General features: G+C 39.3%; 1 protein-coding gene and 2 gene segments (V, D, J or C); all 3 read left to right on the top strand.

The window, feature by feature from the left end:
• LOC121820038 (uncharacterized) overlaps positions 1-27,226 on the top strand; it is a 234,431-nt gene that overhangs the window by 119,338 nt on the left and 87,867 nt on the right. The window lies entirely within an intron of this gene.
• LOC114115769 (T cell receptor delta variable 1-like) lies at positions 7,219-9,835 on the top strand. The segment is given in 2 exon segments: positions 7,219-7,480; positions 7,699-9,835. Coding segments are annotated over 2 exon segments (648 nt in total).
• Positions 22,442-23,416, top strand: LOC114115777 (T cell receptor alpha variable 22-like). The segment is given in 2 exon segments: positions 22,442-22,512; positions 22,714-23,416. Coding segments are annotated over 2 exon segments (441 nt in total).

Genomic DNA, 27,226 nt, shown 5'->3' with positions numbered 1-27,226 from the left:
CCTTTTGGCTGGAAGATGATGTAAATTACCTAAGACTTGTGTATACCACTAGGCATGCAGAGAGAAAAGCCTGGTTTTGATAAGAGTCTGGGCTGCTAACACTGCATAATTTTGTATTACCCATTGATCTCTATGTACAATCAAAAATGTATAAAAGGCCTTTCTAGACAATAGAGGCCGGGACCAGTCGCTGAACTGGTTTCCCGCATGTCTCCTCTTTACTCTAATTTCAGGCTGAATTCCCATCTGGAGCAGGGTGGCTCGCCATGTCTACTTGCTTGTCCTGGCTTTTAAGACCCCCGCGAAAGGGAGCCTAAGGTGGGGCACCCTTCGATATTCAAGTGGATGCCGGTGGCCCAATGTAGATGTTGCAAGCTCCTTGTCTGGAACTTTATTGGCCTTCCCCATAAGCCAAGTTATTCAGCCTTCTTTCTCCACTTAATTTTCCTACCATACTATTTCTTCCTAATCTAATCTTATATTTCTATATTAATTAATAAATAAGTTCTCCTCGCCAATGCCGTCCCCACTTCGAATTCCCTGGATCCACCAGGGCTGGACCCTGGCAGTCTGTCACAGTTTCCACTGTTTCCCCATCTATTTCGCATGAAGTGATGGGACCAGATGCCATGATCTTAGTTTTCTGAATGTTGATTTATGTTAGTTTGACTAGGTCTCGTTTATTTATTTTTCCTTTTGTTGCCCTTGCCTTTGAGACAGAAAAAATATGGCAAAGAGAAATGTCTTTGAGCATACTGCCTATATTTTCTTTTTCAAGTTTTAAAAGTTTCAGGTTTACATTTCGGTCTTTAATCCATTTTGCGCTTATATTTGTATATGTTGTGAGAAAATGTTCTAGTTTTAGCCTTTTCCTTTTAGGTGTTCAGTATGGTCAACACCACTTACTGAAGAAACTGTCTTTTCCCCATTTCAATAAGCTATATAAAATCATTCAGAGTAACATCTCTACGTGGTCACAGAGGGCAACACTGCTTCAGAGACAATTAACGTTTATCCCACATACACAGATTCTTCAAGGAGCCAGAAAGGATTCTTTAAATATCCATTAAATTTTTATCTCCAACTTTGCTTCCATTTACATCTCTGACTCTTGTATGTATGTAGGTATCCATCCATCCACCTAAATAGTATCTGTGTATATTTTAGTCTAACAGTTTGAAAAATATGGCTTTGAAAATTAATATTTCTTTAAATAGCATGTTTTATCCTTTGACATTAAGGCCATGTTAGTTTCTCTAATATAAATTTATAATGTTTTCACCCAGATACATCCCAAACTCCAATCATACTGAGTTAATCAGTGCCAGAATTCCCTTACCCCATTCTTTACTAAGAAAGATACTGGTGATGTAAGTTCCAGTTCAAGCAGCCTCTCCATCAGGACTACTCTCTGACTGAGTCCAGAAGTGAGTCCATTATCATTTTCTTGGGTCCATCATATAGAAGCACATTTCTCTTTAGTAGCTTGTATCTGAATGTACTTGTATTTGGAGTGGGTTGACTGAAGATTGCTACTTCTGTTTCTTTCTTTTATGAGACCCAAGGATGACCATTTTAGGCACTAGTAAATATATATTGAAGACATACATGGATGAAGATGTTATGGGGAGGGAGGTGGGAGGGGGGTTCATGTTTGGGAATGCATGTAAGAATTAAAGATTTTAAAATTTAAAAAATAAAAACTAAAATTAAAAAAATTAAAAAAATTAAAAAACAATAAAAATTCAACAAAAATAAAAAATTCCCTTAGAGAACTGGAGTAGATGGGATTAGATTGAGGAGCAGGAGTGGTTACTATTGTCTCCTTTTGAACTGTGATGTTTTCCTTTGATAGTATCTGAGATGACCTCAAATACAGAGACCACAAAGTCTTTAAAAACAAAAAAAATGAGCTCCTTAATTTCTGTTTCTATACCCTGATGTGTTGACCTCTAAAACCAAATTGGTTCTTCACATTTTTGTATTTTACCTGTGAGAATAAGGTGTAACTCAGTGTGAGAAATACCAAAAATGTTTCATTACTGAATGATCATGGTTCCATATCTTCTGAATTCTGCAGAATTTGCCTAGCTAATCTTATCAATTTGGAGATGAAAGATTCTCCAGAACAAGTTATTCCAGTGCTTCTCAATTTATTTTCTCCATGCTTATTCTTGGAAACATTTATTTGTCTGATTTATATTTTATTAGAAGTATAAATTGAAATTGATCTAATTATATTTTATTAATTCTTAGGATCATGTAAAGTGTGGAAACCCTGAATGATGTTGTTAAAATGTAAATTCCATCAGGGCAAAAGGACTATGCATCTTTATGTTCTGCTCCATAAGCTCTGCTTGTAATGATATATTATGCCTGTTGTGTTCTCAATAGACTTTAATTAGTATTTGTAATAAAAAGAGATGCCCCTATATACTAATCTTGTGACTTTATGGGAGTCCCTCTCTTCTCCATTGTAAATAACTCTCATCCTATTAAAATATCAAACTGTCCTGATACATGATTTTTAACCTTCTAGGAGTCATGAGGAAAAGGAAGAAGGGGATAGTGTGAGAGAAATTCTATGCTGCATTTTATCCTTGTAAGAGGGGCATTTCAGATTGCCAATGAATTTAATTTTCAGTGATTCTAAATTAGCACAGAATGAGAAATACTTCTTTTGAGAGAGAGGTTTAAGAGAAAGCACTTGTGAGAGGGTGGGGCCTACTGAAAGAATAAAAGCAGCTGTGAACTTAAAGTCAGAGTTCTAGCTGGCTGAGAAGAGCAGAAGAGGAGCTTGAGTTGCCACTGAACACTGGTGCCAGAAACAATGGACAAGATACTGGGAGCATCCTTTTCGCTTCTGTGGCTTCAACGAGGCTGTGAGTTGTGGAGGAGAAAACCTAGGATATCTCATTAATTAGGGGGACTGGGAAAATTGGGTTACAAACAAGTTCATCCAGATAGAAACTTTAAGAAATAAACATATGTCTCTGGAACTGATGGCTTTTTATCTCTTTAAATATGGGTGAGTGGCCAACAAAAGGAAAAAGTGACCAAGAGCAGGTGAAACAGCACCCTTAATCTTTGACAGTCCAAGTAGGATAGCTTTCCATTTTGAACTGTATAGTTCAGAATGGACTATAGTTTTGTTTCCTTTTTTTTTTTTTTTTACTACTTCCTATGGTACTGGCAATACCCTTATAAAGGCCTGCATTTTTGATAGCCATACATTCGGTTGTGAATGAAATGTAAGATGGAAGATTCACAGGGAAGTGTTCCTAAATAAGAGTGTCAAACAGCTCTCATTGGATGTCACAACTGCCTTGCTTGCAGACTCAGCCACCTACTTCTGTGCAGCAAGTGCACAATTCTCCCCAAGCACCTGTACCCAAACCTACAGCCGAGGCTCCAGTCACACCCTCCTATGTAGATGAAATACACACGCAGACATATACAATTTGTTTGTGCATGAAAAGTCCTAATATATTGAAGGAAACTGACATTATACAGAATTTATTTTTTGAACAGAATGGAAATGATATGCATCAAGTGCAAAGAGATGTCTTTAGAAACTCCAAAATATTTGATACATATTTAAATCTTATAACTTTAAAGCAAGCTTAAGTTAAAAAAATTACAATGGATGCTAGAAGATATTTTGAAAGTAAATGTTGGGAGAGCACACTATATAAATATGTATGAGATGCAGCTAAAATAACACATAAAAGAAAATTTATCTTTTTAAATACTTATATTAATGAAGAAGAAAGGTTGATAAACTACTATCAAGGCTTTCAGGAAAGGATGATAGAAAAGCAAACTAAACCCAACATAAACTGAAAGAAGCAAATAATAAAATGTCCAAATAGTGAAATACAAAGAAAACTATGGAGCTAACCATAAAATCAGTCAGTTCAGTCTTTGTGACCCCAAAGAGCAGCACACCAGGCTTCTCTGTCCATCAGCAGCTCCTGGAGCTTGCTCAAACTCATGTCCATCAAGTTAGTGATGCCATCCAACCATCTCATCCTCTGTAATCTCCTTCTCCTCCTGCCTTCAATCTTTCCCAGCAACAGGGTCTTTTCCAATGAGTCAGTTCTTCACATCAGGTAGCCAAAGTATTGGAGCTTCAGCTTTGGGATGAGTCCTTCCAATGAATATTCAGGGCTGATTGCCTTTCGGATGGACGGGTTGGATCTCCTTGCAGTCCAACGGACCCTCAAGAGTCTTCTCCAACACCACAGTTGAAAAACATCAGTTCTTTGGCACTCAGTTTTCTTGATAGTCCAATTCTCACATCCAGACATGACTACTGGAAAACCATAGCTTTGACTATATGGATCTTTGTCAGCAAAGCAATGTCTCTGCTTTTTAATATGTTGTCTAGTCGGTGATAGCTTTGCTTGCTTCCAAGAAGCAAGCATCTTTTAATTTCATGGTTGCAGTCACCGTTCACAGTGATTTTGGAGCCCAAGAAACTAAAGTATGTCACTGTTTCCATTGTTTCCCCATCTATTTGCCATGAAATGATGGGACTGGATGCCGTGATCTTAGTTTTTTGAATGTTGAGTTTTAAGCCGACTTATACTTTCTTCAAGAGGCTCTTTAGTTCCTCTTCACTTTCTGCCATAAGCGTGCTATCATCTGCATACCTGAGGTTATTGATATTTCTCCTGGCAATCTTGATTTCAGCTTGTGCTTCATCCAGTCTGGCATTTTACATGATGTACACCGCATATATGTTAAATAAGCAGGGTGACAGTATGCAGCCTTGACGTACTCCTTTTCCTATTTGGAACCAGTCTGTTTTCCATGTCCAGTTCTAACTGTTGCTTCTTGACTTGCATACAGATTTCTCAGGAGACAGTTCAGGTGGTCTGTTATTCCCATCTCTTGAAGAATTTTCCACAGTTTGTTGTGATCCACACAGCTTTGGCATAGTCAATAAAACAGAAATATATGTTTTTCTGGAATTTTCTTGATTTTTCTATGATCCAACGGATGTTGGCAATTTGATCTCTGGCTTATCTGCCTTTTCTGAATGCAGCTTGAACATCTAGAAGTTCACGGTTCACATACTGTTGAATCCTGGCTTGGAGAATTCTGAGCAGTCCTTTAATAGTGAGTGAGAAGAATGCAATCGTGTGGTAGTTTGAAAATTCTTTGGCATTGTCTTTCTTTGGGATGGGAATGAAAATTGACCTTTTCGAGTCCTGTGGCCACTGCTGAGTTTTCCAAATTTGCTGGCATATTGAGTGTAGCACTTTCACAGCATCATCTTTTATGATTTGAAAGAGCTCAACTGGAATTAGATCACCTCCACTAGCTTTGTTTGTAGTGATGCTTCCTAACAAAGGTCCATCTAGTCAAAGTTATGGTTTTTCCAGTAGTTGTTATGGATGTGATTGCTGGACTATAAAGAAAATGAATGCTAAAGAATTGATGCTTTGAACTGTGGTGTTGGAGAAGACTCTTGAGAGTCCCTTGGACTACCAGGAGATCCAACCATTCAATCCTAAAGGAAATCAGTCCTGAATATTCATTGGAAGGACTGATGCTGAAGCTGAAACTCCGATAATTTGGCCACTGATGGGAAGAACTGACTCCTTGGAAAAGACCCTGATGCTGGGAAAGATTGAAGTTGGAAGGAGAATGAGATGACAGACGATGAGATGGCATCACCAACTCGGTGGACATGAGTTTGAGCAAGCTCTGGGAGTTGGTGATGGACAGAGAAGCCTGACGTGCTGTAGTCCATGGGGTCACAAAGAGTTGACCACTGATACATAGTGTGATTCTGCTTAAACAACATTCTCAAAGGGACAAAATATAAGGATAAAAAGGAGATCAGTAGTTAGCAGGGTTATAAAGAGTTGCAGAGATGAGGAAGGTATTCAAAGAGGATTTCTTTAGAGATGAAACAATTTTGTGTTATGATTTTAGTGGTGTTACAAGAACCATACATGTGATAAAATTTCTTAGAGTGATGCATCAAAACCTAAGAATGTATATGAGAACTGATTTATAAGGTTATGGTATTTTGAAGAAATTTTATTAGTATAAATTTCTTGATAGATATGTAATTATTATATTAATATATATCTATATTATATAATATGATGCTCTGCATGCTGCTGTAGTCATTCATGATCTCCTCTCCTTAATTAAAACCAATTTCAAGCCTGGGCATTTGTTGTTTGTCAGCACTCAGATGTGAAATGGAACAGAAGAGGAGATGTCTCAGATAAATACAAACTCACCTCCCCGCTTCACTCATTCAGGAGTTACTTTGATCCATGAACCTGCGCTCTTTTAGACCTTGTCTGTATTTTCTTTTCTACTTGTTTATTTGCCTTTGGTTCTTTTATATTAATTCATCTAGTACAACACTGAAACCAAATGGAAGACTGACAGCTACATTCCACATGAACATGAAACAGTGCACAGAATTTGAGTCACCACCTTCTGTGGTGTTGACAAGTACTAAGTGTCTGCAGTTTTGTAACAGTGCGTTATAGCATTATATTACAGAAAGATCTGGCATATTTATCTTAACTTTATTTTATAAAGATAAATAATAATGAGCAACTGACAAATGAGACTGAATACTCTGGACCAATGAGACACAAAATGTGACATGAGGATGAGTCTAGGACACGTGGGTCTAATAAGTACAATTCTACATTTAGAGGCAACAGGATTGAATATCCTGATCCCCTTCAAAGTCTAACACATAAAACTCACTATCAGATTTCAAAAGAATAATATTTTATTCCTGATATGATGTCATTTAAATATAAACCACTGAATAGCCTCTGACTTTCAGATGGACTGAATGTTAAAAATCATTTCATGTTGAAGTAGTTTTGTTGATTGGAAAACCTAAGTAGAGCCCTGCAAATCAGTAAAAAAAAAAAAAAGGCAGAGATACATTAATTACTTTTCACCCAGAAAGCCTAAGAACTGTGAATGCTTTAAATAGTCACTAGATTCTGGATGGAGAAAAGTAAGCATAGGCTAAATTAATGACCAATCTGTAGATTACAAGAATGTTTCATAGGCTATACTAAATTCTATCTTAAACAGGATGGCAAAATTATTTTACTGAATCAATGTATGTCAACTTGTTTAATCTTCAGTTTCCCTCAGTTTAAACCTTTGATATTAATTCTTTCTTCATGCCTTTTTTCAGGATCTGCCAAACTTAATGACTAGGGAAAGAGCAGTACACAAAGTAAAGATGTGTGGTGAGCCAGACTTCATCTGTACACAGACCATATGGTCGATGAACATGACACCCTACTTCCTGTTTGGGGGAGTCACACAGGAACCCAGGTGCTATGTATCTGTGCTGCCCGGCACTTACAGACACCGAACTCTCAGCTTGAGGCAGAATTAATCACATTTGAGCAGGGGAATCCACGCCTCATGCCGCTCTCCAGCCTGCTCTGGGTGCTCCTGGCCTTCTCCTTCTCTGGTAGGGATGCTTCCAAACATGGGTGCGCGTGTTCAGGGTGAAAGGGCTGCACACAGGCACCAGGTGCTTCACAGGAACTTGGGGAGGAAAGGAGCACTGGGGAAAAGCAGGCATCTTATGATTTAAGTTTAGTTTGTAAATATTTGGGTCCAAAATTTGTCTAATTTCTACAGTATTTTGTTCACTATTTCAGTTCTGTTTTCTGATTTTTTCCACAGGATCTGGTGTGGCCCAGAATGTTACTCAAAACCAGACAGTCATAATCAGTCAAGTGGGGAAGATAGTCACCCTTAACTGTCAGTATGAAATTAGCAGGAATGTACATGACTACTGGATTTTTTGGTACCAGCAGCTTCCCAGTGGAGAGATGACTTACCTCATTCATCAGTATTCAGAAGACAGGAATGAAAGGGATGGCCGCTACTCTGTAAACTTCCAGAAAGCACGTAAATCCATCAGCCTCACTATTTCATTCTTAAAACTGGAACATTCTGCAAAGTATTTCTGTGCTCTCTGGGTACACACAGTGTTTGAATTAATAGGAAAAGCTGAACAAAAACCCCAGAGCTTAATAAGAGAGAGCCCCCCTGCTGCAGGACCCCAGCTGAAATGCACACCTGCAGACCTCAGACAAGAAATGATAGTCCTGTGGTTGCTTCATCTGTGATCTGGATCAGAGGAATTAATTCTAAATGAAAGCTTCTTCTATGACATTTGGATTCAGGTGTCCAGAATAACTTTCTACTAATACATTCTCCTCTTGAATTTTTGAATTTAAATCAATCATACAGAACATATGTAACCTTGTCTAAAGTTATAAACTAGCTCTGTAATAATGTAAAGTGACGGTTTCACTAAAATACACTCATATCACACACCTGGGTCTGGTTATCTAGAATCATCATGGAAATAATTTCCTGAATCCTTTCTTCCTGGACTTATGTCACTTAAGGTGCAATTAGACAAGCAGAACCACCAGTGGTAGGGAATAAGAAATTAGTTATAAAGATTAGAACTCAGGCAATTGCTAGATTTCGTGGAAGAGTGTATACAAAGCTGTAATCTTGTATCTGGTGTTGAGAATAAATTCACTGTTAATCAGCTAGAGTAATCGTTGTAGAACAAAGCTGGAAATAGACTGAAGAGTGGACAAACTGACTCATAAGGACATATTAGAATCATGAGGATAATGGAAGCCACAAGGCACACTAAAACTTGTGTACGTCTCACCTCCTTCAGTCTCACAGTAGTGGGTGACCTTAGGAGAAGTGGGTGTCATTTGACACCACGCTTAAAATTGGCTTAAAACTCAACATTCAGAAAAATAAGATCATGGCCTCTGGTCCCATCACTTCTTGGCAAATAGATGCGGAAACAATGGAAACAGTGATGGGCTTCATTTTTGGGCTCCAAAATCATTGCAGATGGTGACTACAGTCATGAAATTAAAGACACTTGCTCCTTGGAAGAAAAGTTATGACCAACCTAGATAGCATATTAAAAAGCAGAGACATTACTTTGCCGACTAAGCTCTGTCTAGTCGAAGCTATGGTTTTTCCAGTAATCATGTATGGAAGTGAGATTTGCACTATAAAGAAAGCTGAGTGCCAAAGAATTGATGCTTTTGAACTGCGGTGTTAGAGAAGACTCTTGAGAATCCCTTGGACTGCAAGGTCAGACCAGTCCATCCTAAAGGAAATCAGACCTGAATATGCATTGGAAGGACTGATGCTGAAACTGAAACTCCAATATTTCGGCCACCCGATGTGAAGAACTGACTCCTTGGGAAAGACCCTGGTGCTGGGAAAGATTGAATGCAGGAGGAGAAGGGGATGACGGAGGGTGAGATGGTTGCATGGCATCACTGACGCAATGGACATTAATTTGAGTAAACTCAGGGAATTGGTGATGGACAGGGAAGCCTGGCGTGCTGCAGTCCATAGGGTCGCAAAGAGTCGGACATGACTGAGTGACTGCACTGAACTGACCTGAACTTACATACATACTTGGCCCCAAACAAAGAGAAGATAAGGAGGAGATTTGATGTGAAGTGGAGGTGTTGTGAGTCAACGATAAGATGAAATGTCAGATCAGCAGCAACACGTGTGAGTAGCCATAATCCCTGGAGCCCTGCACCAACCCCCAAAGCATAAACACTGTGGCTGCTTCATCACAACGACCTTCCAAACGTCACACACATTTCTTTTGTGGCCAACACTAAGCCAGAACAATACAGGAAGCACGTTCTGGGAAAGATATTTCCAGTCAGTTAAGGCAGCTCAAGACTGTTACAATATGCTCTATGTTAATTTGGCATCCATCTGTACTCTTTTAACAGCTTTTGAATAAAGAAGATAGCAAAACTATGCTTCTTGGTAATGTTGTTGCTGTTCAGAAACTAGGTCATGTCTTACTTTTTGTGACCCCATGGACTGCAGCACAAGGCCTCCTCTGTCTTCCACTGTCTCCTAGAGTTTGCTCAAATTCATGTCCACTGATTTGGTGATACCATCCAACTGTCTTATCCTCTGCTGTCCTCTTCTCCTTTTGCCTTCAATCTTTCCCAGCTTCAGAGTCTTTTCAAATGATATGGCTCTTCTCATCAAGTGGCCAAAGTGTTGGAGTTTCAGCCTCAGCATCAGCCCTTTCAATGCATATTCAGGGTTGATTTCCTTTAGGATTGGCTGGGTTGATCTCCTGGCAGTCCAAGGGACTCTCAAGAATCTTCTCCAACACTACAATTCTTGCTAATATGATGCCATAGTTCCTCATTCAACCCAAAACATTCTAAACATATCCTTCAAAGATTATAGCAAGTTCATTTATCCATTTTTGGGTGATGTTACTTTCTCTTTTAGCTAAGCCACACTCTTCCACTGAATCCTGTATCTTCACAACTGAGATATAAAAAGATATAAGATTGACTTATATTAGCATATCTTGTTACCACATGTAGCAAATGGGAGAGGGGAGTTAAAATTGGTAATATAATACATAAATATATTTATATAAAAATGAAAAACAAATTTTCGTGTTATTGTTCTTATTTCTGCAAATGACCACACGGTTATAGCAGGTATTTATAACCACCTCTTCCATTATCCATCCTATAACCTCTTTGCTCATAGCAAGCACTTCCATTCACTGCTATACTTCACTTTCTATAAAGCAATCTCCTTATTCAGGAGCAATGCTATGAGGAAAGTCATAAATTTGAATAAGGAATTCTGCAGGTCCACCACTCTGGATCTGGCAGATGTTTGCAAGGCATTGTCTTCTGGGAAACATCATTAAAATGATATCTAACTTCATATTAGAAGTGATAGAAGCCACCAAAATATATTTTTAAAGAGCTTAAAGAAAACAAGCAAAATATTCAAGCTAGTATCTTTTGAACATCTAAGTATATTTTTTAATTGTGTGTTTGCTATAAATCACTGCTAAGAGTTTTGAAAGTCAATGCACAGACTGATAAACGGTGTTTGCCATGCATATTTCTGAAAAAGGACTCAAATGCAGAATATGTTAGAAGTTCCTTTAAATCATTAGGAAAATAGATAATAAAGAATGACAAAATCTTGGAGATCCAACTCAGAAATAAGATATCCAATAGCTAATAAATATATAGAAACCTTAATATTATTATTAATTAGGAAAATGAAAATAATACCTTATCTTGGTGTTCCATCTGGGTCCTTTCAGTACTCTGAGTGTATCAATGTGGCTAGGAGAATATGACTCCAGGAAACAGGGAGAAATAATGACTGTCTCCAGGAAACTAAGTGATTAAGCGAATTTTCTAGAAGGTTCCATCATTGAGCCGATCTGGAGAAAAGAACAAACAGTAACAAATTACAGACCTGGACATTGAAGGAGAGGTGGGAGTTCCTGGAAAAAAAGAAAGTTGGCATTTACTGAGCTTTACTCAATGTCAGGCATTGTAGTTTGCGTTTCAGATTCATTATCTAATTCAAATATCAAAACCCTAAGAGATAGGTTTTATTGTTTCCTTTAAAAAAAATACTTTGGGAATGAGCCCTATCTTTCATAACTGTGAAAAGCTTCTCTACCTTTTATTATTGGCCAGTGTGTTGTATTTTAGAGGGCTGCTTAGAAGCAAGGTCTGGACTATGGAGAAGCACTTGGCCCCAGAACTGGGTGGTTGGATGTCTCAGTGATGGTGACATTACTGGTTTAAACTGGACGCTAAAGGAAACTAAGAAAGAAAATGCCAAACAGATTCAACTGTCCCAGGATCAGTAAATGAGGAAAGCATCCACTAGTGCACAGTGCCAGATGCTTTAATAAGTTTCTGATGTAATAGTGTGCTGGGAAAAACAAGGGCTACAGTGAGATTTCATTCCTTAAACACCCCAACCTTGTTTCCTATCAAGACCTGTGCCCCTTGTTTTTCCCTCTTGACTGTGATGGTTTGCTGTTGTTTAGTCACTAAGTCATGTCTGACTCATCCTCTGTCCATGGGGTTTCCCAGGCAAGAAGACTGGAGAGGGTAGCCATTTCCTTCTCTGTGGGATCTTCCAGACCCAGTGATTGAATCCGCTAGAAACTGGATTCCTTAACACTGAACCCGTGATGCTATCCCCCAAATATGAACATGATGCACCTCTGAATCCCTTCATGTTTCAACTCAAATGTCACACCTTTGTGAATCCTTTGTCTAACTCTGTTTTTCCGTCCTAAGAATTGGACTCTAGCACACTGCCTGCAGCAAGAATGAAAGCTAATACACTGCCAGCTGTTGCCTTGCTCAAACATTTTGTGAGGCTTTCTCTGGCTTCCCTGCTCCCCTCCTGTGATCTTGAATTCAATTGTGGGAAAGCCTAATCACAATAGGAGCTGCCAAGGCTGAACCAGTCAGTAAACTTCCCAGTGCAGAAATCAAGAGGGAGAGGATTCAGGAAAACTGGCTGTTTGTTTGTTTTTTCTTTTGCCTGCCACATGTGAAAGTGGTTGATTCCAAATAACAAATACAACACAAGAGATAATTATGGCTGCAGAGCTATAGGCTACCTTGGATAGAAAGTTTGGTATTGTTGCACAAGATAGATTTTTCTCTATGAAATCAAATTGCATTTACTGCTCTGTCCTTTCTTGTAGTATAGAAATATCCTGAGAAGTGGGAGCAAGAGTCAATTATGAAAATACTAATAAACAGTAGTAGCAAACACAGGTTGGTACACTCTTTCTATGTTATATTATGATACCCATTCTATCAATATAATACCTTATATTTAATGCAGTTAACATCAATTGAAGACTCTTGAGAGTCCCTTGGACTGCAAGGAGATCCAACCAGTCCATTCTAAAGGAGATCAGTCCTGGGTGTTCTTTGGAAGGAATGATGCTAAAGCTGAAACTCCAGTACTTTGGCCACCTCATGCGAAGAGTTGACTCATTGGAAAAGACTCTGATGCTGGGAGGAATTGGGTGCAGGAGGAGAAGGGGATGACAGAGGATGAGATGGCTGGATGGCATCACCGACTCGATGGACGAGAGTTTGAGTGAACTCCGGGAGTTGGTGATGGACAGGGAGGCCTGGCGTGCTGCAATTCATGGGGTCGCAAAGAGTCGGACACGACTGAGCAACTGAACTGAACTGAATTGAACTGAATGGGAACTGATCTCCCATTAACAGTAAGAAACATGATAGACTGCTGATACTTATGATAACACATGAAATCTCCTCTGTAAACTGTTAAACAATCCTCAGAAAAACATTGAGCCTTGGCTTGTAGATAGGCTCCTCTGGAATTTCATGCCGTGGCTTCCTAGCCTCAAAGGTTTTGTACATTACCACAGTTGGTTGAGAGCCTATGACAGAGAAGGTGTTGCGCTAAGTGATTTGCACGTGTGTTCACAGTTCTTACTGGAACCCCTCAAAGTTGTGTCCACCCTACTTTAGGAAGACAGTGGAGCAAAGCGCTTAAGACCAAAGGCTTAAGTTGTATTTCTAGATATGGCATTCATTAGTTGTGTAATGTGGGGATTGTGACAGTAATTTTTATGTTTCAATTTCCTCATCTCTGCACTGTGGTTATTGATAGAATTTACCATGCAGGGTTCTTATAAGAAACGAATGAAGTAATGAATGCTAGTGCTGAGCCCAGTGCCCAGCAGAAAGATACTGGCTGCTAAGTGAAATAAAATTGAATATGAGACAGTTTCAATACCTTGCCTGGTGTTTCAGAGTGTCACAGTGAAGCGCTCCCTCCATACCTTACTTAGAGCAGATGCTCTTTCTCATCCCAAGAGTCACTCTCTATCTTAGCACAGTTTTGTATTGTCCTTAAAGTGCTTATCACTATTTAAAATTGTCTAATTTTTTTAAAAGAAAGCTGTTCAATTTTTCCTCCTACTGCACTCTAGGCCTTAAAAAAATTCTCTTCAGTGTTGCATCTTGCATTCCTGAACAATGCATAGCACTCACAGGAGACTTTATCTATCTATCTATCTATCTATCTATCTATCTATCTATAAATAATTGAGCAGGACCTTATGAGGCAGACCACTATATCTGTCCCCTGCAATGTCCTCTCTGCCTCTTGTGTGTAGAAAACTTTAACTCCTAGACATTCCCAAGTTCCAAATTATAAATTTAACCAGAGAAGTGAGAAAATGCAGAAAGAAAAGAAAACAATCAAGCAAGACAAAACAATAATAGTTTCAGTTTAGTTCAGTCGCACAGTCCTGTACGATCTTTTGAGACCCCATGGACTGCAGCACGCCTGGCTTCCCTGTCCATCACCAACTCCCAGAGCTTGCTCAAACTCACGTCCATCGAGTTGGTAATGCCATGCAACCCTCTCGTCCTTTGTCATCTTCTTCTCTTCCTGCCTTCAATCTTTCCCAGCATCAGAATGTTTTCCAATGAGTCAGTTCTTCGCATCAGGTAGCCAAAGTACTGGAGCTTCAGCTTCAGGATTGGTCCTTCCAATGAATTTTCAGGACTGATTTCCGTTACAATTGACTGGTTTGATCTTGTAGTGCAAGGGACTGTCATGAATCTTCTCCAATAGTTTAGCAATTAAACAAAGTCAAGGACCTTTAGATCCCCCTCAAGGACTACACATAACATTCTGAGCCAAGCCCTTTGAGCTGTTTTGCAGAATCTGAAACCCCTGCCAAGTGGAAGAAGTTACCTGTATGCGCTCACAGGCACTAGACATCAGACCTCAGACTGTGTGTTAGTCTCTCAGTCGTGTCCAGTTCTTTGCAGTCTCATGAGCTGTAGCTGCCAGGGTACTCTGTCTGTGGAATTCTCCAGGCAAGAATACTGGAGTGGGTTGCCATTTCCTTCTCCAGGGGATCTTCCTTCTCCAGGGATCAAACCTGGGGCTCTTGAATTGCAGGTGGATGTTTACTGTCTCAAACACTATGGAAGCACCAGACCGCAGACTGGTTGGAAACAAAAGGTTGATTGTGTTGACTCCTGATTAACTCACCAACAATGAATCAGAAGAATGTCTACAAGCTGATTATGAAACCCACAACTCCCTTCCCTCACCTTATCTTTAAAACTTTTTCCCACAGTCATCTGGGAATTCTAGGATTTTGAGTCCTGGCTGCATGGACAACTTGCTTGGTGCCCTGTGGTAAACACTGCATTTTGCTTCACTGCAACCCACATGAGCAAGCAGGCCCAGGAATGGTTCAGCAATATATATTGTTGTTTAGTCGCTAAATCATGTCTGACTTTTTGTGACCCAGTGGACTGTAGCTTGCCAGGCTCTGCTATCCACAGGATTTCCTAGGCAAGAATACTGGAGTGGGTTGCCATTTCATTCTCCACAGTATCTCCCTGACCCAGTGATCGAACTCGTGTCTCCTGCTTTGCAGATGGATTCTTTACCAGTGAGCCACCTGGGAAGCTAATATATGCGTGTGTGTAGTGCAAAAGATAAAAGTATTTCTAGAGTTCACGCTACTCAAATTCTAAAATAAAAGATTAAATTGGACTCATTTTGATTTGTTAATTGAGAATTGTCAACATCTTTACCTTGCAAGCCACTTCAGATTGATTTAATTTATCTAATGGTCAATTGGCTTGGCCTCTACTTCAGATAATTACGATAGCTTTAGATTTCAGGGTTCTGCCATGTTAGTTGAAGGAATGCTTCCTGCTGTTGGAGCCCTACACTTCCTGGTTTGGACACAGACCCTCCAATCTGTGGGTAAATTTATCAAGGAATTAGTAGTCTCATCAGAAATAAGCTCCATAGCAAATGAGTTTTCTGAATGGTGTGGTCATGTCCTCACAATCCTTTCCTTTAGTGGGCTGATTGCTGTGATCTGGAGAAAAGAAAAAGGAAATCGATCTGTAGTGACTACTGTGTGTCAGGGCTTCACAGGTGTGCCAGTTGGTAAAGAACTGGCCTGCCAATGCAGGAGACGTAAGAGACGGAGGTTCAATGCCTGGGTCAGGGTTTAGACGTGGGTTTGATCCATGGAGGAGAGCATGGTAACCCATCCTGGTATTCTTGCCCAGAAAATCCCAATTACAGTAGAGCCTGATGGGCTTCAGTCAATGGGTTGCAAAGAGGCAGACACAACTGAGCAACTAACAATATATTACACTACTGTTAGTCTCACATCCCCTCCCCAAACATACATTTGTACTTCTAAATAGGAGACATTAATGAGACTTTTCAGATATTCCTTTATTACCCATAGCTGCATCTCTTTTCTTAGGAAGGTAAGTCAGGAGTTAGCTATTGAGACCTTCCAATCCTGTTTCTCTTTTAGAACACGACTTAAATTTCAGTATTCATGAGCTTCCCTGGTGGCTCAGACAGTGAAGAATCTACTTGAAATGTGGGAGACCTGGGTTCGACCTCTGAGTTGGGAAGATCTCCTGGAGGAGGGCATGGCAAGCCTCCCCAGTATTCTTGCCTGGAGAATCCCCACAGACAGAGAAGCCTGGCGGGCTACAGTCCATGGGGTCAAGAGTCGGGCACGACTGAGTGAGCACACAGGTGGAAGGCAGTGCTCTGATTTTTAGCACCTACCCCATACTGTTTAGGTGAGATGAGATGAGGTGGTTAGATAGCATCACTGAGTCAATGGACACGAATATGAGCAAACTCCGGGGCATAGTGGAGGACAGAGGACACTAGTGTGCTTGGGGTCACATACAGTCGACTTAGCGGCTGAACAACAACCATGCTGTTTCCTTTGCTTATTTTGGTTGTTCACTGGAAAGAAGGTTTTGCAGTCAATCTGCAGTACCAGAGTCCAGGAAGTAGATTTAGATTCTGAACAGTCTTAATTAATGCTATCTTGTACTAATAAATTTTCCTGGATGCATTTTATTTTACCAACTACGTATTGAGCTCACAGATACTGTTCCTTTTGCAATTTTCAAAGGTCCTAGGGAAATTGTGGGCCCCAAATCACTGTTTAAATAAATATGTGCATGTTGAATTAAACTAACATTCTTCCTGGACTGTAACAGATAAGACAGAACAAAATTCTTTTTTATTTTTAAGCAACTCTATTGAGGTATAAGTGACATTCCCTAAAATTCATCCATTTTGAATTTCCAGTTTAATAATTTTTAGTAAGTTATCCTTCATCCCCAATTATAGTTGTTCTTTATTTCCACACTTGGCCCCACAGCAACCACTGACCATATTTATAATTTTATAAGTTCCTTTCATGAATATTTCATATTAATGAAATCATTCAATATGCAATCTTGTATCTGGCTGTTATTCCTTAACATAATTTTAAAAATTATTTATCTTGTAGCATACATTAGTATTTCACTTATATTTATTGATGAATAGCAATTCACTGGCAAATGAATTACATTTCGTTTATCCATTCACCAGATGTTGCACATTTTAGTGCTATTAGGAAGAATAACCACAAAGTAAGTTCCCAGTGTTTTTAGAATATACCTTCGCTAACACTTACACATTTACTGAGTATCACAAATGTAGGTGGTGTGGCAGATTCCAAACACTATAGACTACTTAGCCAGGTAGATATGCAATGTGATTTTTACTATGCCACCTACCATATGTGTGATCTCAAGTTAGTTACTTGAGGTCTTTCAGCTTTAGTTTTCTTGTTTGTAAGTTTGAAATAATATCTCTATTGCATAACTTTTATATTAGAATGGTGTTCATAAAATAATTTAATGCATAACACTTGTGCACATTTATAAACTGGGATTTGAAAATTTATAAATTTTATCAAAATTTTATGTAAAAGATTCCTAACCAAAGTGTGTTTTCTTCCACATTTGCAATTCCAATCTCTCTCAAGTTGAATAATAGCAGCCCATCCTAAGGCAACCCAGTTCTGAAAGGTTGTCGGCTCTCTTTGCATTGTGAGCTTGTGAGAGATATCCTTAATGTTTATGAAGTTGGTCTCAAGAAAGCAGAGTTTGATCCCTCCTTGAACCACAGGAAACTGATTCTAGGGCAGAAATGGTGTATTTCTAGTACATGTATGTGTTATCCTCTCTTATTGGCTGGGCAACCCAATGCGGAGTCCTATTACCTGAAGCAGAATGTTCCACAGATCTAGGCTTGTAGAACTTTCCATGTTGAAGATACTTGATCAGGATAAATGGAGAGGAGAACTTTTCTAGCCTCATTACTGTTCCTGTGGCTTCATCCTGGTCATAAGTCCAGGGGCAGCTGAAGATGTTCTGAGCAGTCTGGGGTAGTGATGGGCAAGGTGGGGAGCACAGTCAGGCACCTCCAGGTTCTAATATTTGGGAATGTGAAGACAATGAATACTCTGTAGATCAATTATTTTCTATGTGTGACCTTGTCTTTCTGAACAGGAGTGAGCAGCCTCTTGACTGTGGAATAGCGTCCTCCCTTCACTATGTTCAGGAAGGATAGAGTCCCAATTTCACCTGCAGTTCCCCTTCCAGCTCTTTCTTTGTTTTACACTGGTACAGATGGGAACCTGCAAAAAGCCCCCAAGAACCTGTTTGTAGTGAGTGTAAGTGGGGATGAAAAAGAGCAAGGACAAGTGAGAGTCACTCTGAATACTAAGGAGGGCTACAGCTCCCTGTATATCAGAGGACTGAAGACTCAGCCACATACCTCTGTGCCTCCACACAGTGCCACTAAGTCCCCTGCAGCCCATACCCAAAGCCTTGCCTGCTGCTGCTCTGGGACCAGAGTTGAGGAAGAGCCATGTGTGGGTTGGAAAAGGAAAGCCAAGGAACTACAGTGTTTTGTTTAATCAGGGGAAGTGGAACCATAGATTAACAGGCATTCCAGTCACTGTAGTTCCCTCAACTAACTAGACTGTACTGAACATCACTAACCTCGACTCACACCAGTATATTGGCCATATCATTGAGTCAGATCTCTAGCCTCTTTTCCCGTGGTTTAAAATGCATTAAATGATTGCTCAAAGATATCAAACAAAATAATGTGGTTCAACTAGATTAACATTTAAACTCCACTGTTGCTATATCCTAAGAGCTAGACCTTCTATGGTGTTTCTTCATATTCATGAATGAGACATGAACAGACACCTTCTTCTCACATACCTGGCAAGAAAATCTGCATGTTTTATACCAGAACAGTCGATTATGCCTTATGAACTCATTGGAGAGAGTTTGATTTTGGTTCAGTTCAACTTTCTCACTGCATGGCTATTTGTATTTCACTTCTTCTCATATGAAGCTATTTGCATTTTTAAAACTCACTTTTGATATCTGAAAGGAGCATTTATAGGGAAGTCCACCACTGTCTCCTGAGAAACATGTATGTGGGTCAAGAAGCAACAGTTAGAATCAGACATGGAACCACAGACTGGCTCAAAATTGGGAAAGGAGTATGTCAGAGCTGTATATTGTCACCCTGCTTATTTAACTCTATGCAGACTACCTCATGCAAAACCCTGGGCTGGATGAATCACAAGCTGGAATCAAGATTGCTAGGAGAAATATCAATAACCTCAGATATGCAGATAACACCATGCTTATGGTAGAAAGCCAAGAGGAACTAAAGAACCTCTTGATGAGGATGAAAGAGGACAGTGGAAAAGCTGGATTAAAACTGAAAATTCAAAAAACTAAGATCATGACATTAGGTCCCATCACTTCATGGCAAATAGGTGGGGGAAAAAGTGGAAGCAGTGGCGGGTATTATATTCTAGGTATGCAAAATCACTGCATGGTGACTGCAGCCATGAAATTAAAGCACGCTTGCTCCTTGGAAGAAAAGCTATTACAAACCTAGACAGTCTATTAAAAAGCAGAGACATCACTTTGCTGACAAATATCCATATAGTCAAGACTATCAGTTTTGCAGTAGTCATGTATGGATGTGAGAGTTTGACCATAAAGTCTGAGCATTGAAAAATTGATGCTTTTGAGTTGTGGTGCTGGGGCAGACTCTTGAGAGTCCTTGGACATCATGGAGATCAAAACTGTCAATTCTAAAGGAAATCAATCCTGAATAATCTTTGGAAGACTGCTGCTGAAGCTCCAATACTTTGGCCATGTGATGCGAAGAGCCAGCTCATTTGAAAAGATCCTGATGCTGGGATAGATTGAGGGCAGGAGGAGAAGATGGTGACAGAGGATGAGATAGTTGGATGGCTTCACTGACTCAATGAACATGAATTTGACAAACTCTGGGAGATAATGAAGGACAGGGAAGCCTAACATCCTGCAGTCCATGGGGCCTCAAAGAGTTGGACACAACTTAGTGACTGAACAACAACAACAACTTAATTAGAAGAGAGAAAAGAGACTCCTCTTTTCTCTGGGGCAACCAGAGTGGATCACTTGGAACTTTGCCACAAAAATGTACTTAACCTAGAATGCCCGTTATAAGTGACCACTGGATAAACGAACCCCTGAAAACACTCATCAAATTAGAATGGGAAAAAATTCAACCCTGGTAAGAACGAGGAGGAAATATGGCATTAAAGCCTCAAGGTGGGATTTGTTCCAGTTCCTGTCCTCCAGGGGGTGATGTTGCATAAACTGGAAATGTCACCTTCAACAAAAGTTCCATTTCACTCCTATGAGCTTCTGTATCTCGCAGCTCACTGAGGTACACATCTAAATAGGCTCAACACCAGGAGCAGTCATTGTCAAGGAAGCATTTCTTCCTGACAGTCACTATAATTTGCTTATATAGTGATCTTTTGAATCTCAGATTTCCCTGTAATAGGACTCAGCACACTCTGGCACATTCCTTCCTGCTCCTTAGGGAAGATCTTCCGCAATATGGCTCTCATCTTAATTTTTGCATAGTCAGATTTTCCACCACCCTTCTCCTGTTGGGAATGCTCTTCATAGGGAATCAGTAACATTATATCCCATGCTCCTGCCTCTATAGAACAAACCAGTTCTGGTTGAAATCTGAACAGAGACATTGTCTTATTATAGACAGATTTGCCCTGGTTTCATTGATTTAACACTAACGTTTCAGGAAGAACTGGAGGCCAGTCAGTGACCTGCCTGACAATCACATCACTGGCTCTAAAGGGGCCTCTGAAGTGGAGGTACAACTATTCCTACCTCTAGTGAACTTCCTTATCTCTTCTTGTATGTCCAGACAGAACATGAAGGAAAAAAGGCTTTGTTTATCCAGTGGTCACCTATAACGGGCATTCTAGGTTAAGTACATTTTTGTGGCAAAGTTTCAAGTGACCCACTCTGGTTGCCCCTCTCCTCTTTTCTCTCTTCTAATTCTGTTTCTCTAATATCCACTGTGTGGCCAATTATAATTATTATTACTTTTATTTTTCTACACTGTCTCTCACAGTTCCTTTAGTCAACATTTCCAACAGTCTTGAACTGTTCATCTGATCCTGAGAGTCTGCAGATCACTTCAGTTTTACTTCAGTGAAAATATACAAATATCCCCTTTACCTCTAAAATCCACATACAGGGGACCATTATTAATCACAGACTCTTGAGAAAAAGCAGAATTGATTTTCATATGCTTTAAAAAATACTTATTGTTCTTTTAAAATAACCTACTAGAGGTAAAAGCAGAATACAAATAACTATAATCAACAGTTAAAATGTATTTAGTGTAAAATAAATAGTGGGAAGGTGCAATAATATATCAGATGGAGCCCATACTGGTACTCTGTGAGGAACTAGAGGGTTGGGATGGAAAAGGAGAGGGAGGCTCAACAGGGATGGTATATATATGTATATAAAACCATGACTGATTCTCATCGTTGTATGGCAGAAATTAACATAACAATATAAAACAATTATCCTCTAACTTAAAAATTAACAAAATAAATAAAATATGATGTATTTAAACCTGAAGTTTTATTTAAAATTTATTTTTATTTTAAAATTATATGTTTTAATAAAAATTTAAAATTTAAAATTCTAATTTCAGTGCCCATCTAGAGATTAAAAATAATATAACTCTTTTTGTAGGTTCAGTCTAGAATAAATATATATATAATTAAAAAATGAAACTGTTTAATACTGCAAAGTGTTCCAGCCAAGACTGTTATGAATACTGTGCTGATGTGTGAGCACCCTTCAGAATCACAGGTTTGTACACAGGAGATGCAAAAAAAAAAAAAAAAGATCCTGAGAACTCTTGAGAAAATATTTCATTATGCAAGAATCTTCTGCATCCATGCCATCTGAGACTAAAACTATGGCTAGATAATTAATTTTTGTTTTCTCTTCCCTAAAATCCTCCACAAATTCAAAATCAGAGTCTGCCTTCACTGCAATGTTCTTAGAAAATGCCCCTCAGGTCCTAAAATAATGACCTTTCTATTTCCCACTCTCCTCCACTCCTCTGCAGCCCATTCTGAATTGGTTGAGGTGGGAGGGCGGGGCTTCCTGTCACAAAGTGAGGGCATGAACAGGACTTGTTGGGTGAGCTGACTGGCTGCAGGAGCAGGAACATTTCCGAAACAGCTTATGACACTCCCTCCCTCAGGGTTTAGTGAAGTATCTTACAGTGAAAATGTCTCAGTAAGAAGAGGAAGCAGCATGAAGAGGCTAGCAGGCACTGTGCTGGGGCTTTTGTTTGCCCAGGTTTGCTGTGAGTTGGGGCTGCCCCACAGGGACATCTGAAGGATTGAGCAGCTGCTGTATTGTTAAGGGAGGGAGAGGAACTGACAAGTCCTGCAGACCTTCTATCCTTATCATCATCTATGGGAGTTGTGTGTGTGTGTGTGTCACTTCCACGGTTTTGTCAGAGTTACAATGACCCTCTCCTGTGACTGGTTCTGTTTCTCATCAGGTGTGCAAGGGCTGGATGTGAAGCAGAGTCCCCCAGCCCTGAGTCTCCAGGAGGGAGCCAGCCACATGCTGAGGTGCAATTTTTCTGGCTCCGTGAGCAATGTACAGTGGTATCTTCAGAACCCCAGCGGCCGCCTTATCCACCTGTTTAACATTGCTTCAGGAACAAAACAGGATGGAAGGTTTAATGCCACGACAATCCCTAAAGAACGTCGCAGCTCACTGCACATTTCCTCTTCACAGACCACAGACTCAGGCACTTACTTCTGTGCTGCGCAGCACAGTGCTCCCCAGGCACCTGCAGCCTCTACACAAACCCTCCGCGGGGCTCAGCCCCTCCTCCAGCCACAGTCACACCGTGAGGCCACCACAGGGCATTTGCAATGTTGACTATTTCTTATCTACACTGGTACAGTTTTAATCACAGACACTTTTCCGCCCTACAGATTATGAACTTGGTCTTTATCTTCCTTTCTCAATCTGTATTTCCTTCTGCACTAGAGACTTCTAACTTGGAGCTAGCAGAATAGCTGATAAGAGGACAAAAATAAAATAAATATTCAACAACAGTATGCTGAACTCAAAAGTGGTAAAAAGTGAGAAGAATTCAGAGAAAAAAATAACTCCAATAAAGTTGTTATCCTGATTAGTTAGATGTCTCAGGAATATTCAGATCTGCCTCGATCTGCCTCACCAGAATGTGTCCCCAAAGACAATTGCATCATCCCATCCTACAAGTGCAGCAAAGTGGACAAGAGCAATAAAGCTTACTCAGTGTTCACTATGAGCTTGGTAACTTAGGAGAAAATCATTCTGGGTGCAAGAAATCTTAAACCCATTTAACTGTCTATAGTCAAGGTCTTGGAAGAGTTGATTCCTTCTTGAGATCTAAGGGATAATCCGTTTCCTTGCCTTTTGTAGCTTTTGAAGGCCAACTAAATTCTTTGGTTCATGACTCCTTGAATCACTAGAACTTCTTGCTTCCCTCACCTTCCTCTTTTGGAGTCAAATATCTTTCTGCCTCTGTCCTATAAGGTATAAAAAATATTAAACAGAAATCTCAGTTAAACAGAGTTGAGAGACGAGGGGAACTCTCTTGACCTGTGGACATAGTGGAGAGCAAAGGGAAGATGAGAGATGCCTCTTATTTCCTGGCAAGGACTCAGCCAATGAAAAGCTGTAAACTCTTGTTTGCTGTAGCCCTCTCAGCTTCCTTTTTCAATTTACATTGTCTTAAATTCTTTTCAACAATGTCTTACAGTTTTCAGAGAACAGGTCTTTCACCTCATTGGTTAAATTTATTCCTAGGTACTTTTGATTCTTTTTGATTCAACTAGAAATTGGATTGCTTTCTTAAATTCCCTTTCTGATAGTTATCATTAGTGTATAGAAATGCAACAGATTTCTGTATATTAATCTTGTGTCCTGTAACTTTATCATGTAATCAACTTTGCTGATTGTTTCTATTAGTTTTGTTGGTGGCTTCTTTACAATTTTCTATATAGAGTATCATGCTGTCTGTAATTAGAGACAGTTTACCTCTTTCTTTTCAACTTGGATGCCAATGATTTCTTTTTCCCACCTGATTACTTAGACTAGGACTTCTAGTACTATGTTAAATAGAAATGATGAGAGTTGCATCCTTGTCTTGGTACTGATCTTAGAGAAAGAGATTAAGTTTTTTACCATTTAGTATGATGTCAGCTGTAGATTTGTAACAAATGGTCTATTATTTCTAGGCATGCTCTCTTTATACCAAATACGTTGACAGTTTTTATCACGAATGTTAAATCTTGTCAAAATCTTTTTCTGCATCTATTGACATAGTCATGTAATTTTTATCCTTTATTCTGTTAACATGGTATATCATCTTGCTTGATTTGTGGATAGTGAACCATCGTTGCACATCTGAAATAAATCTCTTGATCATGATGCATGATTCTTTCAAGTTTTGTTGAATTAAGTTTGCTACTATTTTGTTAAGAATTTTTGCATCTAGCTTGGGGCTAGTGCACTGGGATGACCCAGAGGGATGGTATAGGGAGGGAGGTGGGAGGGGGGTTCAGGATGGGGAACACATGTATACCCATGGCGGATTCATGTTGATGTATGGCAAAACCAATACAATATTATAAAGTAATTAACCTCCAATTAAAATAAATAAATTTATATTAAAAAAGAAAAAACAAACAAAAAAAGAATTTTTGCCTCTATATTCATCAGAAATATTGGCCTGAATTTTCTTTTTTTTTTTTTAGATTTTTTTAAAATTTTATTTTATTTTTTAGTTTCTTAGTTTTTTAATTTTAAAATCTTTAATTCTTACATGCGTTCCCAAACATGAACCCCCCTCCCACCTACCTCCCTATAACATCTCTGTGGGTCATCCCCATGCACCAGCCCCAAGCATGCTGTATCCTGCGTCAGACATAGACTGGCGATTCAATTCTTACATGATAGTATACATGTTAGAATGCCATTCTCCCAAATCATCCCACCCTCTCCCTCTCCCTCTGAGTCCAAAAAGTCCGTTATACACATCTGTGTTTTTTTTGCTGTCTTGCATGCAGGGTCGTCATTGCCATATTCCTAAATTCCATATATATGTGTTAGTATACTGTATTGGTATTTTTCTTTCTGGCTTACTTTATTCTGTATAATCGGCTCCAGTTTCATCCATCTCATCAGAACTGATTCAAATGAATTCTTTTTAACGGCTGAGTAATACTCCATTGTGTAAATGTACCACAGCTTTCTTATCCATTCATCGGCTGATGACATCTAGGTTGTTTCCATGTCCTGGCTATTACAAACAGTGTTGCGATGAACATTGGGGTACACGTATCTCTTTCAATTCTGGTTTCCTCGGTGTGTATGCCCAGCAGTGGGATTGCTGGGTCATAAGGTAGTTCTATTTGCAATTTTTTAAGAAATCTCCACACTGTTCTCCATAGCGGCTGTACTAGTTTGCATTCCCACCAACAGTGTAGGAGGGTTCCCTTTTCTCCACACCCTCTCCAGCATTTATTGCTTGCAGATTTTTGGATCGCAGCCATTCTGACTGGTGTGAAGTGGTACTTCATTGTGGTTTTGATTTGCATTTCTCTAATAATGAGTGATGTTGAGCATCTTTTCATGTGTTTGTTAGCCATCCGTATGTCTTCTTTGGAGAAATGTCTATTTAGTTCTTTGGCCCATTTTTTGATTGGGTAGTTTATTTTTCTGGAATTGAGCTGCATAAGTTGCTTGTATATTTTTGAGATTAGTTGTTTGTCAGTTGCTTCATTTGCTATTATTTTCTCCCATTCAGAAGGCTGTCTTTTCACCTTGCTTAAATTTTCCTTTGTTGTGCAGAAGCTTTTAATTTTAATTAGATCCCATTTGTTCATTTTTGCTTTTATTTCCAGAATTCTGGGAGGTGGATCATAGAGGATCCTGCTGTGATCTATGTCGGAGAGTGTTTTGCCTATGTTCTCCTCTAGGAGTTTTATAGGTTCTGGTCTTACATTTAGATCTTTAATCCATTTTGAGTTTATTTTTGTGTGTGGTGTTAGAAAGTGATCTAGTTTCATTCTTTTACAAGTGGTTGACCATTTTTCCCAGCACCACTTGTTAAAGAGATTGTCTTTACTCCATTGTATATTCTTGCCTCCTTTGTCAAAGATAAGGTGTCCATATGTGTGTGGATTTATCTCTGGGCTTTCTATTTCGTTCCATTGATCTATATGTCTGTCTTTGTGCCAATACCATACTGTCTTGATGACTGGGGCTTTGTAGTAGAGCCTGAAGTCAGGCAAGTTGATTCCTCCAGTTCCATTCTTCTTTCTCAAGATTGCTTTGGCAATTCGAGTTTTTTTGTATTTCCATACAAATCTTGAAATGATTTGTTCTAGTTCTGTGAAAATATGGCTGGTAGCTTGATAGGGATTGCATTGAATTTGTAAATTGCTTTGGGTAGTATACTCATTTTCACTATATTGATTCTTCCGATCCATGAACATGGTATATTTCTCCATCTATTAGTGTCCTCTTTGATTTCTTTCATCAGTGTTTTATAGTTTTCTATATATAGGTCTTTAGTTTCTTTAGGTAGATATATTCCTAAGTATTTTATTCTTTTCGTTGCAATGGTGAATGGAATTGTTTCCTTAATTTCTTTTTCTACTTTCTCATTATTCGTGTATAGGAATGCAAGGGATTTCTGTGTGTTGATTTTATATCCTGCAACTCTACTATATTCATTGATGAGCTCTAGTAATTTTCTGGTGGAGTCTTTAGGGTTTTCCATGTAGAGGATCATGTCATCTGCAAACAGTGAGAGCTTTACTTCTTTTCCAATTTGGATTCCTTTTATTTCTTTTTCTGCTCTGACTGCTGTGGCCAAAACTTCCAGAACTATGTTGAATTGTAGTGGTGAAAGTGGGCACCTTTGTGTTGTTCCTGACTTTAGGGGAAATGCTTTCAGTTTTTCACCATTGAGGATAATGTTTGCTGTGGGTTTGTCATAGATAGCT

The sequence above is a fragment of the Ovis aries genome, chromosome 7 (assembly GCF_016772045.2).
Source record: "Ovis aries strain OAR_USU_Benz2616 breed Rambouillet chromosome 7, ARS-UI_Ramb_v3.0, whole genome shotgun sequence".
Lineage (NCBI taxonomy): Eukaryota > Metazoa > Chordata > Mammalia > Artiodactyla > Bovidae > Ovis > Ovis aries.
The sequence above is the reverse complement of the archived record's forward strand: the minus strand, read 5'-3'. Positions and strand labels throughout refer to the sequence as shown.